Source organism: Cherax quadricarinatus, chromosome 68, assembly GCF_038502225.1.
Source record: "Cherax quadricarinatus isolate ZL_2023a chromosome 68, ASM3850222v1, whole genome shotgun sequence".
Taxonomy (NCBI): Eukaryota; Metazoa; Arthropoda; class Malacostraca; order Decapoda; family Parastacidae; genus Cherax; species Cherax quadricarinatus.
Window position 1 is genome coordinate 2,926,112 of NC_091359.1, and position 15,703 is coordinate 2,941,814.

Consider the following 15,703-nt stretch of genomic DNA (forward strand, 5'->3'; position numbering starts at 1 on the left):
TTTTTTAATGGTTAAGGCCGTTTACATTCTTAAATCGTCAAATTCCTTGTATCAACTGCTTCCCCCCCACAGTTAAGGAACCTCCCTTGAGGGGGTCCTACTTTAAAGTATACTGTTAACATACTGTCTACACTCTTCAATGGTTAAGATGTTTTAATGGTTAAGACTACATTCTTTAGTGGTTAAAACAGTGTTTACATTCTCTAATGGCTGTTAAGATAGTGTATAAATTATTTGAGAGTTGTTAATAGTTTAAATTCTTTAATGGTCAAGTCTTTCCATTCTTTAATGGTTAAGACAGTGTTTACATTACTGGTTGTTGACTGTTTACATTATTTAATGATTGTTAAAATTGTTTACATTCTTTAATGGGTGTTAAGACTGTGTACTTCTTTAATGGCTGCTAAAAAGATAATGTTTACTTTCTTTAATGGTTGCTAAGATAGTGTTTATATTTTATTGTTATTAAAACAGTTTTTACAATTTTTAATTACTGTTTAGACAATGTTTATAATCTTTAATGTTTGTTGGAAGCTAGAATTTCTTGATTAAATCTTTGATGTAGTCGTTGCAGCAGATAAGGAACTTCTAAAGATTTATGTGATGTGAGATTTGTAGTTACAAAAGCAGAGCCATGCATTCAGTGCCCAATTTGTAGTTACAGTAGTCATGCCTTCAGTGCTCAGTTTGTAGCTGCAGGAACTGTCATACTTTCAGTGCTCTCAGTTTTTCGTACTTAGAGGTACTAAAGGTTCTACTGGTAGAACCCCCGCTCCCCTCTCCATGAACATAATAATTGCCACTATGAAGAAAAATTTGCCCCTCTAAAAATTACTTTTGAGTTTATTTGTAACACACCGGCCGTCGGCCACCAAGGTTGGGTGACCCAAAAAGTTGCAGAAGACCACATGAAAGAAGAAACTTGCAGCAGGCCTATTGACTCATACTAGGCAGGTCTAACTCACACTCACTCACCCATATATATCTATCCAACATTTTTAAAGCTACTCAAAGTTCTCGCTTCACTGACGGTACTCGGCAGTTTGTTACACTCGCCCACAACTTTTACCATCGTTCATTCAGTAACTGTCTTGCCAGAAGTACGCTCAGATGGCAATTCAGGTGGCCCTATCGAGAGGAAAATTCAGCAGCCTTGGAAATAAAAACTTTCTCTGGTTTGAAAGTATAATTCTGTGACTCAGGTCTCGTCTTGCATCATGCAGTGACTTCACTGATAGAAAAAGCTAATTCTTGGAAAACATTAACACTTGTTTAAAAAATGCACATAGCAAACACTAAGATATATAACCACTCGGCCAGCAGGCCGAATCCTTCCTCCGTAAGGTAAGTGGTTACCTGGAGGTTACCTGGAGGTTATTCCGGGGATCAACGCCCCCGCGGCCCGGTCCACGCCCAGGCCTCCCGATGGATCAGGGCCTGATCAACTAGGCTGTTACTGCTGGCCGCACGCAGTCCGACGTACGAGCCACAGCCCGGCTGATCCGGCACCGACTTTAGGTATCTGTCCAGCTCTCTCTTGAAGGCAGCCAGGGGTTTATTGGCAATTCCCCTAATGCTTGATGGGAGGCTGTTGAACAGTTTTGGGCCCCGGACACTTATGGTGTTTTCTCTTAGTGTACCAATGGCGCCCCTACTTTTTATTGGGGGCATTTTGCATCGCCTGCCCAGTCTTTTACTTTCGTAGGGAGTGATTTCTGTGTGCAGATTTGGGACCATTCCTTCCAAGATTTTCCAAGTGTAGATTATGATATATCTCTCCCTCCTGCGTTCCAACGAGTACAAGTCAAGTGCTTCCAAGCGTTCCCAGTAGTTAAGGTGCTTGACAGAACTTATACGTGCAGTAAAGGATCTCTGTACACTCTCTAGATCTGCGATTTCACCTGCTTTGTATGGAGATGTTAATGTACAGCAGTATTCCAGCCTAGAGAGAACAACTGAGTAAGTGATGCAAGTGTGTTGTAAAAGGCGACTAAAATACCGGGAGTAAGGGCTAGTAACCCCTTCTCCTGTATAAATTACTAATCTTAAAAAGAAAAACTTAAGTTTTTCCTTCTTAGGTCACCCTTCATTTCGGTTCCAAAACGTTTCCAGGGCTGAAACGTTTTCTAATAAATATATCCTGTTTGCTCATGTGTATCACCATGTTGCTATTAATTACTAAAGTTTATACCAGCAACACTTTGTTGGGATGAAATCTGTTTTCTTGAGCTTAAAAATTATTTTCCATGGCAAAAAACTGACCTACCATGGGAAAACCTACCCTCCCATGGTAAAACCTGCCCTCCCATGGTAAAGCCTTGAGAAAATAATGTCACAGGAGAACTTTTTAATGTACGTGTTATCACTAAGCTACGTATATGTGCATGCCATACAGTGTACTTACTGGATGTACGTGTATATACATGTCAATGTACGGAATAAGAGGTATAGGAGAGTCACAGGTAAGTTTATTCAGGTATACACAAATACAGTTACATAGGTGAAGTTCAAGTTACAAGTGATATACTAATTATTGGCTTGTGAGATGTTAATGAGAGAGAGAAAGAGAGAGAGAGAGAGAGAGAGAGAGAGAGAGAGAGAGAGAGAGAGAGAGAGAGAGAGAGAGAGAGAGAGAGAGTGTGTTACAGTGTCCTTGTATTTATTGATTAGCTGAGGACAAGCTCAGTCCCCTCCCCTCCGCAACAGCTACTCCCTGCCTAACATATGCCATTAGGCCTATTGCAGTATTGCATGGGCCAGTAGGTCTATAATATTTTTCGGTAAGAGGACACATGTGCAACTAATAAAAAACACTTGATTGTAACAATGTTTCGCTCTCCAGTGGGTCTTCATGTGGGGTTTTGGAGTACACTTACGATTATATATATATATATATATATATATATATATATATATATATATATATATATATATATATATATATATATATATATATATATATATATATATATATATATATATATATATATATATATATATATATATAACTAATAATAATATAACTAATTATAAAAATTATAATAATAATTTATTATTATTTTTATAATTATTACTGTTTCCCCTATGATGTATATTTACTAGGAATATTGCATATGTCGGGAGTATTCTCTTGATGGTGGGGGAAAAAAGGCAGGGAAATGTTCTAGCCTAGGTGAAAGGAGGTATATGATGCCGGGTAAATATTCTGGTGGGGGAATATATTAGTGGGGATATGCTGGTGGGGTGGAAGTTGGGGTGGGTGGGTTAGGCAGAGTTGGAGCTTTGCCAAGGAGAGAGAGAGAGCCTGCAACTCTCACCATTTATATTTCTCTTTCCCTCTCTCATATTCTAGACGGCTCTTAACCGTTTACCCTTCTGATCCTGCTTTCACCACCCGTCTGTCTCTCTTCCTTCATCCGTTTCTTCCCACACTGCTTTCACCTATGCCCCTTTCTCAAGAAAAGTCAGATGAACTCTACAGAGCGAATCATGACTTGATAAAGCTCTAGACAGTGAAATGACTTGATGAAACTCAAGATATTGAACTGTATTATAACTGTGTTATAACTGTTATAACTGTGACCGATTTCAAGTTTTCTAGTCTGGCAGCCCGGACTTACGCTAGGCTTCCGTAGGCTGTTCGATCAGATTTTTTTTCATTGGTGCTTTCAACAGTGATTTTTCTGTCCGTGTCCCCGCCTCCCCCTCAGTTGGGTTATACCTTTCCCCTTTAAGCATGGCCGCATCGATGTGTCTTAGTAAGTTTCTATAAGTATAATTACACGTAGATACAATTACACAATTCTCAGATTATTACAATTCTGTCTCTGTCCGTCTCTCTCTCAGTAAGGGAGGAGCCGGCTGACTTGGAAAACAGCCAGTAGGTCTTTGGGTCCCTAGAACGTGAAAAGCCACTTCTTCAGATCCTCACAGACCACTCTTTCAGAGACTCTTTAGACCCCTCACAGACTACTCTTTCAGACACCCTTTAGACCCCTCACAGACCATTCTTTCAGACATTCTTTAGACCCTTCACAGACCACGTTTTCAGACACTCTTTAGACCCCTCACAGACCACACTTTCAGACACTCTTTAGACCCCTCACAGATCACTTTCAGACACTTTAGACCCTCACACACCACTCTTTCAAACACTCAAACACTCAGGGTGGCCTGGTGGCTAAAGCTCCCGCTTCACACACGGAGGGCCCGGGTTCGATTCCCGGCGGGTGGAAACATTCGACACGTTTCCTTACACCTGTTGTCCTGTTCACCTAGCAGCAAATAGGTACCTGGGTGTTAGTCGACTGGTGTGGGTCGCATCCTGGGGGACAAGATTAAGGACCCCAATGGAAATAAGTTAGACAGTCCTCGATGACGCACTGACTTTCTTGGGTTATCCTGGGTGGCTAACCCTCCGGGGTTAAAAATCCGAACGAAATCTTATCTTATCTTATCTCTTTAGACCCGTCACAGGCGATTCTTTCGCTCTGTACACCCTGCAACGCAGGCGGGAGAGATACATGATTATATACACCTGGAAAATACTAGAGGTACTAGTACCAAACCTGCACATGAAAATCACTCACTACGAAAGCAAAAGACTCGGCAGGCGATGCAACATCCCCCCAATGAAAAGCAGGGGTGTCACTAGCACGTTCAGAGATAACACAATAAGTGTCAGGGGTTTACCTGGAGAGAGTTCCGGGGGTCAACGCCCCCGCGGCCCGGCCTGTGACCAGGCCCCCTGGTGGATCAGAGCCTGATCAACCAGGGTGTTACTGCTGGCTGCACGCAATCCAACGTACGAGCCACAGCCCGGCTGGTCAGGTACCGACTTTAGGTGCTTGTCCAGTGCCAGCTTGAAGACTGCCAGGGGTCTATTGGTAATCCCCCTTATGTATGCTGGGAGGCAGTTGAACAGTCTCGGGCCCCTGACACTTATTGTATTGTCTCTTAACGTGCTAGTGATACCCCTGCTTTTCATTGGGGGGATGTTGCATCGTCTGCCAAGCCTTTTGCTTTCGTTGTGAGTGATTTTCGTGTGCAAGTTCGGTACTAGTCCCTCTAGGATTTTCCAGGTGTATATAATCATGCATCTTTGACAAGATGGTATAAACCTTGGTAATAAATACCGACAAACGTTTTCTAATAAATATGTTATAGTGTTTGCTTACGTGTCTTTCTAAACCAATCATGCATCTCTCCCGCCTGCGTTCCAGGAAGTACAGGTTCAGGAACTTTAAGCGCTCCCAGTAATTGAGGTGTTTTATCTCCGTTATGCGCGCCGTGAAGGTTCTCTGTACATTTTCTAGGTCAGCAATTTCACCTGCCTTGAAAGGTGCTGTTAGTGTGCAGCAATATTCCAGCCTAGATAGAACAAGCGACATGAAGAGTGTCATCATGGGCTTGGCATCCCTAGTTTTGAAGGTTCTCATTATCCATCCTGTCATTTTTCTACCAGCTGCGATTGATATAATGTTATGGTCCTTGAAGGTGAGATCCTCCGACATGATCACTCCCAGGTCTTTGACGTTGGTTTTTCGCGCTATTTTGTGACCGGAATTTGTTTTGTACTCTGAAGTTTTAATTTCCTCGTGTTTACCATATCTGAGTAATTGAAATTTCTCATCATTGAACTTCATATTGTTTTCTGCAGCCCATTGAAAGATTTGGTTGATGTCCGCCTGGAGCCTTGCAGTGTCTGCAATGGAAGACACTGTCATGCAGATTCGGGTGTCATCTGCAAAGGAAGACACGGTGCTGTGGCTGACATCCTTGTCTATGTCAGATATGAGGATGAGAAACAAGATGGGAGCGAGTACTGTGCCTTGTGGAACAGAGCTTTTCACCGTAGCCGCCTCGGACTTTATTGACTACTACTCTCTGTGTTCTGTTTGTGAGGAAATTATAGATCCATCTACCAACTTTTCCTGTTATTCCTTTAGCACGCATTTGTGCACTATTACGCCATGGTCACACTTGTCGAAGGCTTTTGCAAAGTCTGTATATATTACATCTGCATTCTTTTTGTCTTCTAGTGCATCTAGGACCTTGTCGTAGTGATCCAATAGTTGAGACAGACAGGAGCGACCTGCTCGAAACCCATGTTGCCCTGGGTTGTGTAATTGATGGGTTTCTAGATGGGTGGTGATCTTGCTTCTTAGGACCCTTTCAAAGATTTTTATGATATGGGATGTTAGTGCTATCGGTCTGTAGTTCTTTGTTATTGCTTTACTGCCCCCTTTGTGGAGTGGGGCTATGTCTGTTGCTTTTAGTAGCTGTGAGACGACCCCCGTGTCCATGCTCCCCCTCCATAGGATGGTAAAAGCTCGTGATAGGGGCTTCTTGCAGTTCTTGATGAACACGGAGTTCCATGAGTCTGGCCCTGGGGCAGAGTGCATGGACATGTCATTTATCGCCTGTTCGAAGTCATTTGGCGTCAGGATAACATCGGATAGGCTTGTGTTAACCAAATTCTGTGGCTTTCTCATAAAAAATTCATTTTGATCTTTGACTCTCAGTCTGGTTAGCGGTTTGCTAAAAACTGAGTCATATTGGGACTTGAGTAACTCACTCATTTCCTTGCTGTCATCTGTGTAGGACCCATCTTGTTTAAGTAGGAGCCCAATACTGGACGTTGTTCTCGACTTTGATTTGGCATATGAAAAGAAATACTTTGGGTTTCTTTCAATTTCATTAATGGCTTTTAGTTCTTCCCGCGATTCCTGACTCCTATAAGATTCCTTTAGCTTAAGTTCGATGTTTGCTATTTCTCTGACCAGTGACTCCCTACGCAGGTAAACTCTTTAGATCCTCACAGACCACTCTTTCAGACATTCTTTAGACCCTCACAGACCATTTCTTACCACCCTTACAAACCTTCCTTTTAGATCCTCACAGGTGGCACCACTCTTGCAGACTTATAAACATGCACTTAAATATACATTTCTCTTTGGTGTTTATACACTTAGAGTTATACAACTGATGTATATCCGTTAAGATATAACTTCTCGATGCATATACCTCTATGTATATACATTACACCGGGAATTATAATTATTATTAAAGATTCGCCGGTATTCTCCCGGCCCGGGCCTTTTCCAAGTGGTGGCCCGGCCTTGGCTCCCTGTCTAGGGAGTGTCTGAGACCTAAGTCTCCCATGGGAGGAGGCACAAGTACCTCCTCATCTTTGGGACCAACTGTCCCCGGGCCTAGCCACAAGCTAAGCCTCCCTGGTCTGCCATCCCCGCACCAAAGGGGCTAATGGGAATGAAAGGCTTGTGAGCTGCAAGCTCCGGCTCAGGGACCTACCCTGCCCTAAAAGGGCTGGGCATGGTGTCGATCTACACCGGGAAAATATTATTATTATTATTAAGTTTAGATACAAGTACACATAACCCCCCAAAATGTCAGACGAAGTGACATTATTATTATTATTATTATTATTATTATTATTATTATTATTATTATTATTATTATTATTATTATTATTATTATTATTATTATTATTATTATTATTATTATATCCTGTGTAGGACAAAGGCCCTTTGATAACTAATTTAAAAAAAACACATAGTAATGCTGTTTTTTTATATATAAATGTTTGACCTTTCATCGTCACTTTCACGTTTTCTCACAAAGACTGAGGTGCTATAGAAAACGTATCCTTTCAAACCACCTATAACTAAAGTAAATAGCATGTTTTTCAAAAACTAGCATGGTTATATTCAAATTCAAATTCAAATTCAAATTCAAAGTTTATTCTCTATAAAGATTACAATGTTGAATTTACAGAATTTGGTTGTTGTGTGGTTTACATGTAGTTAAATAATGATTACAGAGTGCACCACTAGAACGCCTAGCATGGCTAGGCATTTCGGGCAGACTTAGTTTAATTCTTTGTTTTAAAATATTACAAATTATGAGGTAAGTTGGTATTATGGCTAAGTGACTAAATACTAGTTTGTGAGTTTAGCAATGTAAATGCTTTTGTTTTGGCACAGTACATAGTTTCAGTATTGGAGTATCACAGGATTCATTATTTTAAGACTGAGATTAATATTTCTGTTTATGGTCAAATGAGTGAGTGAGTGTAAGTGTGAACCACCAGGTGGTATTCGTGTAGTTAGTTGACGGGGTGTATCAGGGAGATAAGATGTTTTCTAATGGTAGTTTTGAAGGTGATGAATGTGTCTGCAGTTCTAGAGTTCTCAGGTAGGGTATTCCAGATTTTAGGGCCTTTGACATACATTGAATTTTTGTAAAGGTTTAGTCGGACACGGGGAATGTCGTAGAGATGTTTGTGTCTGGTGTTATGCCTGTGGGTTCTGTCACAACTATCAAGAAAGCGTTTTAGGTCAAGGTTGATATTGGAGTTTAAGGTCCTGTAGATGTAGATTGCACAGTAGTAAGTGTGGATGTACTGAACAGGGAGTAAGTTTAGATCTATGAAGAGTGGGGGGGTGTGTTGCCAGGGATGGGATTTAGTGATTATTCTTACTGCAGCTTTTTAAGATAAGATTTCGTTCGGATTTTTAACCCCAGAGGGTTAGCCACCCAGGATAACCCAAGAAAGTCAGTGCGTCATCGAGGACTGTCTAACTTATTTCCATTGGGTCCTTACCTGGAGTTTACCTGGAGAGAGTTCCGGGGGTCAACGCCCCCGCGGCCCGGTCTGTGACCAGGCCTCCTGATGGATCAGAGCCTGATCAACCAGGCTTAATCTTGTCCCCCAGGATGCGACCCACACCAGTCGATTTACACCCAGGTGTAAGGAAACGTGTCGAATGTTTCCACCCGCCGGGAATCGAACCCGGGCCCTCCGTGTGTGAAGCGGGAGCTTTAGCCACCAGGCCACCGGGCTATTATTGGGTTATTATTGGCTTTAGGTGTGTTGCTGCAGTTGATCCCCAAGCACAAATAGCATAGGTGAGGTATGGATAAATAAGTGAGTGGTATAGTGTGAGAAGGGCATTTTGCGGCACGTAGTATCGTATCTTGGAGAGGATCCCAACCGTTTTGGATACTTTTTTGGTTATGTGTTGGATATGGGTGCTGAAATTCAGGTTGTTATCAAGGTATAGGCCTAGGAATTTGCCCTCATTATGTCTGGTAATTAGAGTGTTGTCGATCTTAATGTTAATTTGTGCATCTCCTGCTCTGCTACCAAACATAATATAGTAGGTTTTGTCAGTGTTAAGCGTAAGTTTATTGGCTGTCATCCAAGTCGATATTTTGATCAGCTCCTCGTTAACAATGGTGTTGTGGGTGGCAAGATTAGGGTGAGAGATGACATAAGTCGTGCCGTCAGCAAAGAGAATGGGTTTCAGGTGTTGGGATACGTTTGAAAGATCATTGATGTATATGAGGAAGAGCAGGGGACCAAGGACACTTCCCTGCGGAACTCCAGTATCAAGTGGCCGTGTTGTTGATGCTGTGTCTTTAATGGTGACATACTGATACCTATTAGTAAGGTAAGATTTGAAACAAGCAAGCGCATGGCCTCTTATACCGTAATGGTCAAGTTTGTGGAGTAGGATGTCGTGGTCTACTGTGTAAAAAGCTTTTCTTAGGTCAATAAAAATTCCTAGTGGATATTCCTTATTTTCCAATGCTGTGTAAAGCAGATCTAGCATTTTTATGATTGCATCATTAGTGCTTTTATTTTTCCTAAATCCAAATTGGCAGGGGTTGAGTATGTTTTGTGTTGTTATAAATGAATATAGTCTCCTGTGCACGAGTTTCTCAAAGATTTTGGATAGCAATGGTAAGTTTGATATTGACCTATAGTTGTTTAAGTCTGTAGGGTCACCACCTTTATGTATTGGTGTAACCCTTGCCATCTTGAGTAGTTTCGGGAAGGTGCTAGTTTCTAGTGACTTGTTAAAAAGTAATGAAATAGCATGCGAAAGGATATGGGTAGGTATGGATAGGTACCTCGGAGGAGTACCTTTAAGTGGTTGCCTGAATTATTTCCGTGTGATACCCTGAGAAATCCTCTTCTGGTCGGTTTCAAATTTCCAGTACTGGTGTATCCTATGCTGGCCCGGTGGCCTGGTGGCCTGGTGGCTAAAGCTCCCGCTTCACACACGGAGGGCCCGGGTTCGATTTCCGACGGTTGGAAAAATTTCGACACGTTTCCTTACACCTGTTGTCCTGTTCACCTAGCAGCAAATAGGTACCTGGGTGTTAGTCGACTGGCGTGGGTCGCATCCTGGGGGACAAGGTTGAGGACCCCAATGGAAATAAGTTAGACAGTCCTCGATGACGCACTGACTTTCTTGGGTTATCCTGGGTGGCTAACCCTCCGGGGTTAAAAATCCAAACGAAATCTTATCTTATCTAAGAAGGTTGGTATTATTTGTGGAGCGTAGAAACCAAATTTGCCAAAATAACAACAAAGTTTAAAAGATTGAAATTGCATTTTGTGAGACAAGGCCTAGAGGTTTGCAACATAAGTAGTCCAAGAGCTGAAGGGATTTAATTATGAGGAAAGAATAAAAGACCTACATCCGACGATTTTAGAGAAAGATGAATTAGTTTAGTTAGTTTAATGTCATCATTATACACCCCATACCCATCCTGTGGGCGGTAGTCAAAAGATTACAGAGGTACATAATGGGTCCAGGGACTGGGCCCCAATTAAAAGTAGGGGCGCCATTGGTACTCTAAGGGAAAACACCATAAGTGTCCGGGGCCCAAGACTGTTCAACAGCCTCCCATCAAGCATTAGGGGAATTACCAATAAACCCCTGGCTGCCTTCAAGAGAGAGCTGGACAGATACCTAAAGTCAGTGCCGGATCAGCCGGGCTGTGGCTCATACGTTGGACTGCGCGCGGCCAGCAGTAACAGCCTGGTTGATCAGGCCCTGATCCACCGGGAGACCAGGTCATGGACCGGGCCGCGGGGGCGTTATCCCCTGGAATAACCTCCAGGTAAACTCCAGGTATCAACGGCATATGCAAACTTAGCAAATCTTAGAACAGCATTCAAGAACTTGAATAAAGAATCCTTCAGAATGTTACATACAACATGTATGTTAGGTCATAGAGTACGCGCCCCCAGCATGGAGTACCCATATATTTTGCTTTTATTGGTATATTATGAGTGCTTTTCACTATTATTTTTACGTGAATTGAGGTGGAGGTGGCTGGGCTTATGAGATATAGGGGTATCATTCTAGGATCGCTCAGCAGCTGAAACTCAGGAACTATCTGAAGATCAAGCGACAGTGCGGAGACTTAAGTACTGTCGGAAGGAGAGGTGCAGAGTAGTAGTAGTGAGAATGTTGCCACTGAGAGGTCATGTCCCTCTCAGATCCAACAGTTCTCACTTGAAAAGGTTGTCCAAGGTGTTTTCTGTACCAAGATGCCATGTGTTGCAGTGTTTGACAAGATGAACATCAAAATGGTATACAATACCGACGGGTTGGTAGGTAAGACACATAGGCAACAGTTAGGCAACTTTATTCCGAAACGTTTCGCGTACACAGTAGGCTTCTTCAGTCAAATACAGAAAGAAGGCACGAACAATACCTGTCGGTATTGTATACCATTTTGATGTTCATCTTGTCAGACACTGCAACACATGGCATCTTGGTACAGAAAACACCTTGGACAACCTTTTCAAGTGAGAACTGTTGGATCTGAGAGGAACATGACCTCTCAGTGGCTACATCCTCACTACTACTACTACTCTGCACCTCTCCTTCCGACAGTATTTAAGCTGAAACTCATCTTTCATTTTACAGTATTTGTCAGTGTATATATGTTCGGCATATATACACTGTCACAGTAAGTAGTTTCCTGAATTATTTTCTCCAAAGTTTTCGCTGATAACCCGTGAACACATTATCCGATTGGTTTCAATTTTTTAACGATGGTGTAAGGTAACTAGGAAAAGGCTCGGCCATTAACTGGCATATACAGGTGCTCCCTGGTCAATGTTTTATAGATATTACAAGTTTTGGTTTCCTGGTAATTTAGACAACCTCTTCTGATCACCTTCAAACTTTCAACATTGGCGTATCTTACTTAGGTCAGGATTATTAGTGGAGTGTGTAGGTGCCAATTTATTAATTTTTATTTTTAAAACAGCGTAGTACTTTTTTGTCCCCGTGATTATTATTATTATAATCACAGGGAAGAGCTAAACCCGTAGGGTTATACAGCGCATGTGGGGGGGGGATGGAAGGTATTCAGGCTCAATTCAGGGAACTGGAGCACAGATCCAATTCCCTAGATCAAGAGCCCCTCATCAGCATCAAGGAACCTCCCTTGAGGGGTTTGTCCCCCGAAATAGCTCGATTACATCTAATGGCTATAAACATAATCATAATTTTTAAAGGGGTAAGCCAGTGGAAGGCCTCGGTCAGATGACCAAAAACTCCAGCTGGGAATCATCATATGACGAAGACCCTCGTCAGGAAACATTTGTCCTATTTCTTGATAAACCTTAACTAATTTCGAGTATGCCTCTTCTGACCGACTGATGCGTCATATGCACATGAGGGAACCCTGTTAGCCTTTGCAAATGCAAATTTGGCCAGTTTCTTAATAGAATAATTAATTTTGAACTGCTGGTTCCCGAGCTATAACTGGAAAATGTCTCTTGGGACAGGCTTAAAACCTTTAACACTGATCTATATTTCTTAGAGAAAGTTTTGGACTTTTATTAGACAGTGTAAGTGGTAGTTGTCATAATGTTGCTTCAGCCCCTCAACTGTCTCTGTCTTGTAGTTCAGAGGTTTCATAACATTAATAGTATACATCACCCACAAGTTGATGAGTCAGACACATGCGCAGCACCTGGCTATCTTCATTAACGAGAAGTCTTGCCAACCAGTGACCTTTTTTTTCAATCCAATACATAGAATAAATACTGGAGACAGTGGAAGAAGTGAAGAGGTAATTGTCAAGTGCTCGGCGCCACAGCCTTGGTAGGGGTTTAGTCCCTTAATCTTATACACACTGAAGACTGAGAAGTGCGGCAATAGAATTATCTAATGGTTATAATCATAACCATAATTTTTAGACGGGTGGAGGGGCAAACCAGCGGAAGGCCTCGGTCAGATGACCAAAAGCTCCAGCTGTGGGTCATCATATGAGTAAGACCAGCGTCAGGAACCACTTGTCCTGTTTCCTAACAAAGCTTACCTAACCTAACGTACAGGTTCGGCAATTAAAGACATTATTACTGGTGGGTGGCACCCACTAGTGGACTTAGCAACAGAACTATAGAAGACATTCTCTGTACCAAAATTCCATGGCGTTCAGTAGGAAAAGTATCATTACATTAATGGAATTCAATACCGAGTAGATGAATAAGACATGTGCAACACCTGGGTATCTTTATTAATGAGACATTTTACCAACCATTGGCTTTTTTTTCAATCCACTGCAGAGTGGATAAATCTGATTTACTGACTTGATATTAAGAAGTTTGTTGGTCCACGATTTATTACACATATTCATGAGGCAGAATATGAAGTGTACATAAACATATAGCCTATTTACTTACAAAGTTAATATCCTGATAATACATTATAATGCCTCCCTATCAGACAGATATTTTGAATAATGGCCAATATCAAATATATTACCTAACTGATGAGTTGATATCATATTTCAGGGAGCAAGGATTATTGTAGATGCACACGGTGAATAAATGGCATCCAAACACCGCGTCCAGTATTAGATTACGTATCAGCTCTATTCTACCTGAATTAATATGGATCTGAACACTTCCATATACCTATGATATTCACTTATTTCAACTACATTTTATAAATACTATTCTATTTCTTAAAATTTTACACACTAATTTCAGGAAAATTATAAAAACTTTCCACACACAGAATAAATACCTGAGATGGTGGAAAACGTAGAGGTAATTTATTGTTTTGTACAGACGATATATTCAAAAACTCTTATTGCTGACCTCTCCCACAACTCTCGGGTATAATCTACTTTCAGTGTACCTTTTTTTCCCAGTTTCTTGACATGTTTGGGTGTGGGTTTCCATACTGGTGCTGCGTACCTGGATGGGTCTGACGTACCTGGAGTTTACCTGGAGAGAGTTCCGGGGGTCAACGCCCCCGCGGCCAGGTCTGTGACTAGGCCTCATGGTGGATCAGGGCCTGAGCAACCAGGCTGTTACTGCTGGCTGCACGCAATCCAACGTACGAACCACAGCCCGGTTGGTCAGATACCAACTTTAGGTGCTTGTCCAGTGTCTGCTTGAAGACAGTCAGGGGTCTATTGGTAATCCCCCTTATGTATGCTGAGAGGCAGTTGAGCAGTCTTGGGCCCCTGACACTTATTGTGTTGTCTCTTAAGGTGCTAGTGACACCCCTGCTTTTCATTGGGGGGATGTTGCATCGTCTGCCAAGTCATATATAGTCATACATAGTGTGGTGAATGACTCCTTGTTGAGATTTCTGAAAGTTAATCTTAGATTTGTCAGACGTCTGTTTGCTGTGGCAGCTTTTCGGTTGATGTGCTCTTCAGGCGATATGGTCAGAACAGTGCTCACCCTGAGATCTTACTTCAGGTGTGTGCTCACCTATTTGTGGTTGCAGGGGCGATTCACAGCTCCTGGCCCCGCATCTTCGCTGGTCGTTACTAGGTCCACTCTCTCCATGAGTTTTATCGTATCTCTTCTTAAAGCTATGTATGGAACCTACCTCCACTACATCACTCTACAGATTGTTCCACTTCATGACAACTCTGTGACAGAAGAAATACTTTCTAACATCCCTGTGTCTCATCTGAGTCATCACATCTCTGAAACATCCTGTCTCTATCCACCTTGTCAGTTCCTCTCAGTATTTTATACGTCGTTATCACGTCCTCCCTGTGTGTGTGTGTGTGTGTGTGTGTGTGTGTGTGTGTGTGTGTGTGTGTGTGTGTGTGTGTGTGTGTGTGTGTGTGTGTGTGTGTGTTTGTCACCCTTGACACACCCACTACACTCCCACCACCACCAATACACAGCAGTCAGTGTGGAGACCAGCATGCCAGGGTCAACATGAGAGAGATACACTTACCTCATCATGGCTTGACACTCCTGGTAGCCCAACACAGCATACCACAAACTGAACATGATCACACCTACAAGCTTGACCTTAGAAGCAACACACAAATGTACACTACAGTTATATATCACAGGCTGGAGTGCGAGGGGGTGACAGTGACCCGTGGGAAAGGTTGCTAGACGTGGCGTCCAGAAAGTACTGGGACATTTGCTGTCCCGTCGGCAACCTCGCTTCACCACCAGTGCTGCCATCTTCATCCATTTCTCACACCCCTCTGTCTGTCTTATTTACCATCATTACATACACTCTTTTCTCCTCCTTTCTCGCTCAGTCTGCTTATCTACAGGACTCACTTACAGTATTTTCTAAAGCACTCGTGTAAAATCCACAGATAATGTCGTATATATTTAAGCTCTTGACTGCGTATTAAAAATCAATTTTGGTAACAGTGCTGTGTCTGGAGCTCCATAGAAAATGGGACAAAATTGTCAACTGACACTTACGTAAATATTTTATTTCTGTTTTATTTACACTATTTTATTCTTTCCAATAATAATAATAATAATAATAATAATAATAATAATAATAATAATAATATTATTATTATTATTATTATTATTATTATTATTATTATTATTATTATTATTATTATTATTATTATCGTAGTA

At 41.9% G+C, this 15,703-nt stretch overlaps 1 protein-coding gene across 1 annotated transcript in view; it reads right to left on the minus strand.

Moving 5' to 3' along the window:
• Argk1 (Arginine kinase 1) overlaps nucleotides 1-15,301 on the minus strand; it is a 115,623-nt gene extending 100,322 nt beyond the window's left edge. Inside the window, exon 1 of the mRNA XM_053789769.2 lies at nucleotides 15,048-15,301. Within this exon, the coding sequence (XP_053645744.1) occupies nucleotides 15,048-15,292 (245 nt within the window). The 5' untranslated portion in view covers nucleotides 15,293-15,301. The remainder of the gene's footprint in view (nucleotides 1-15,047) is intronic.
• Nucleotides 15,302-15,703: the final 402 nt, after the last annotated feature.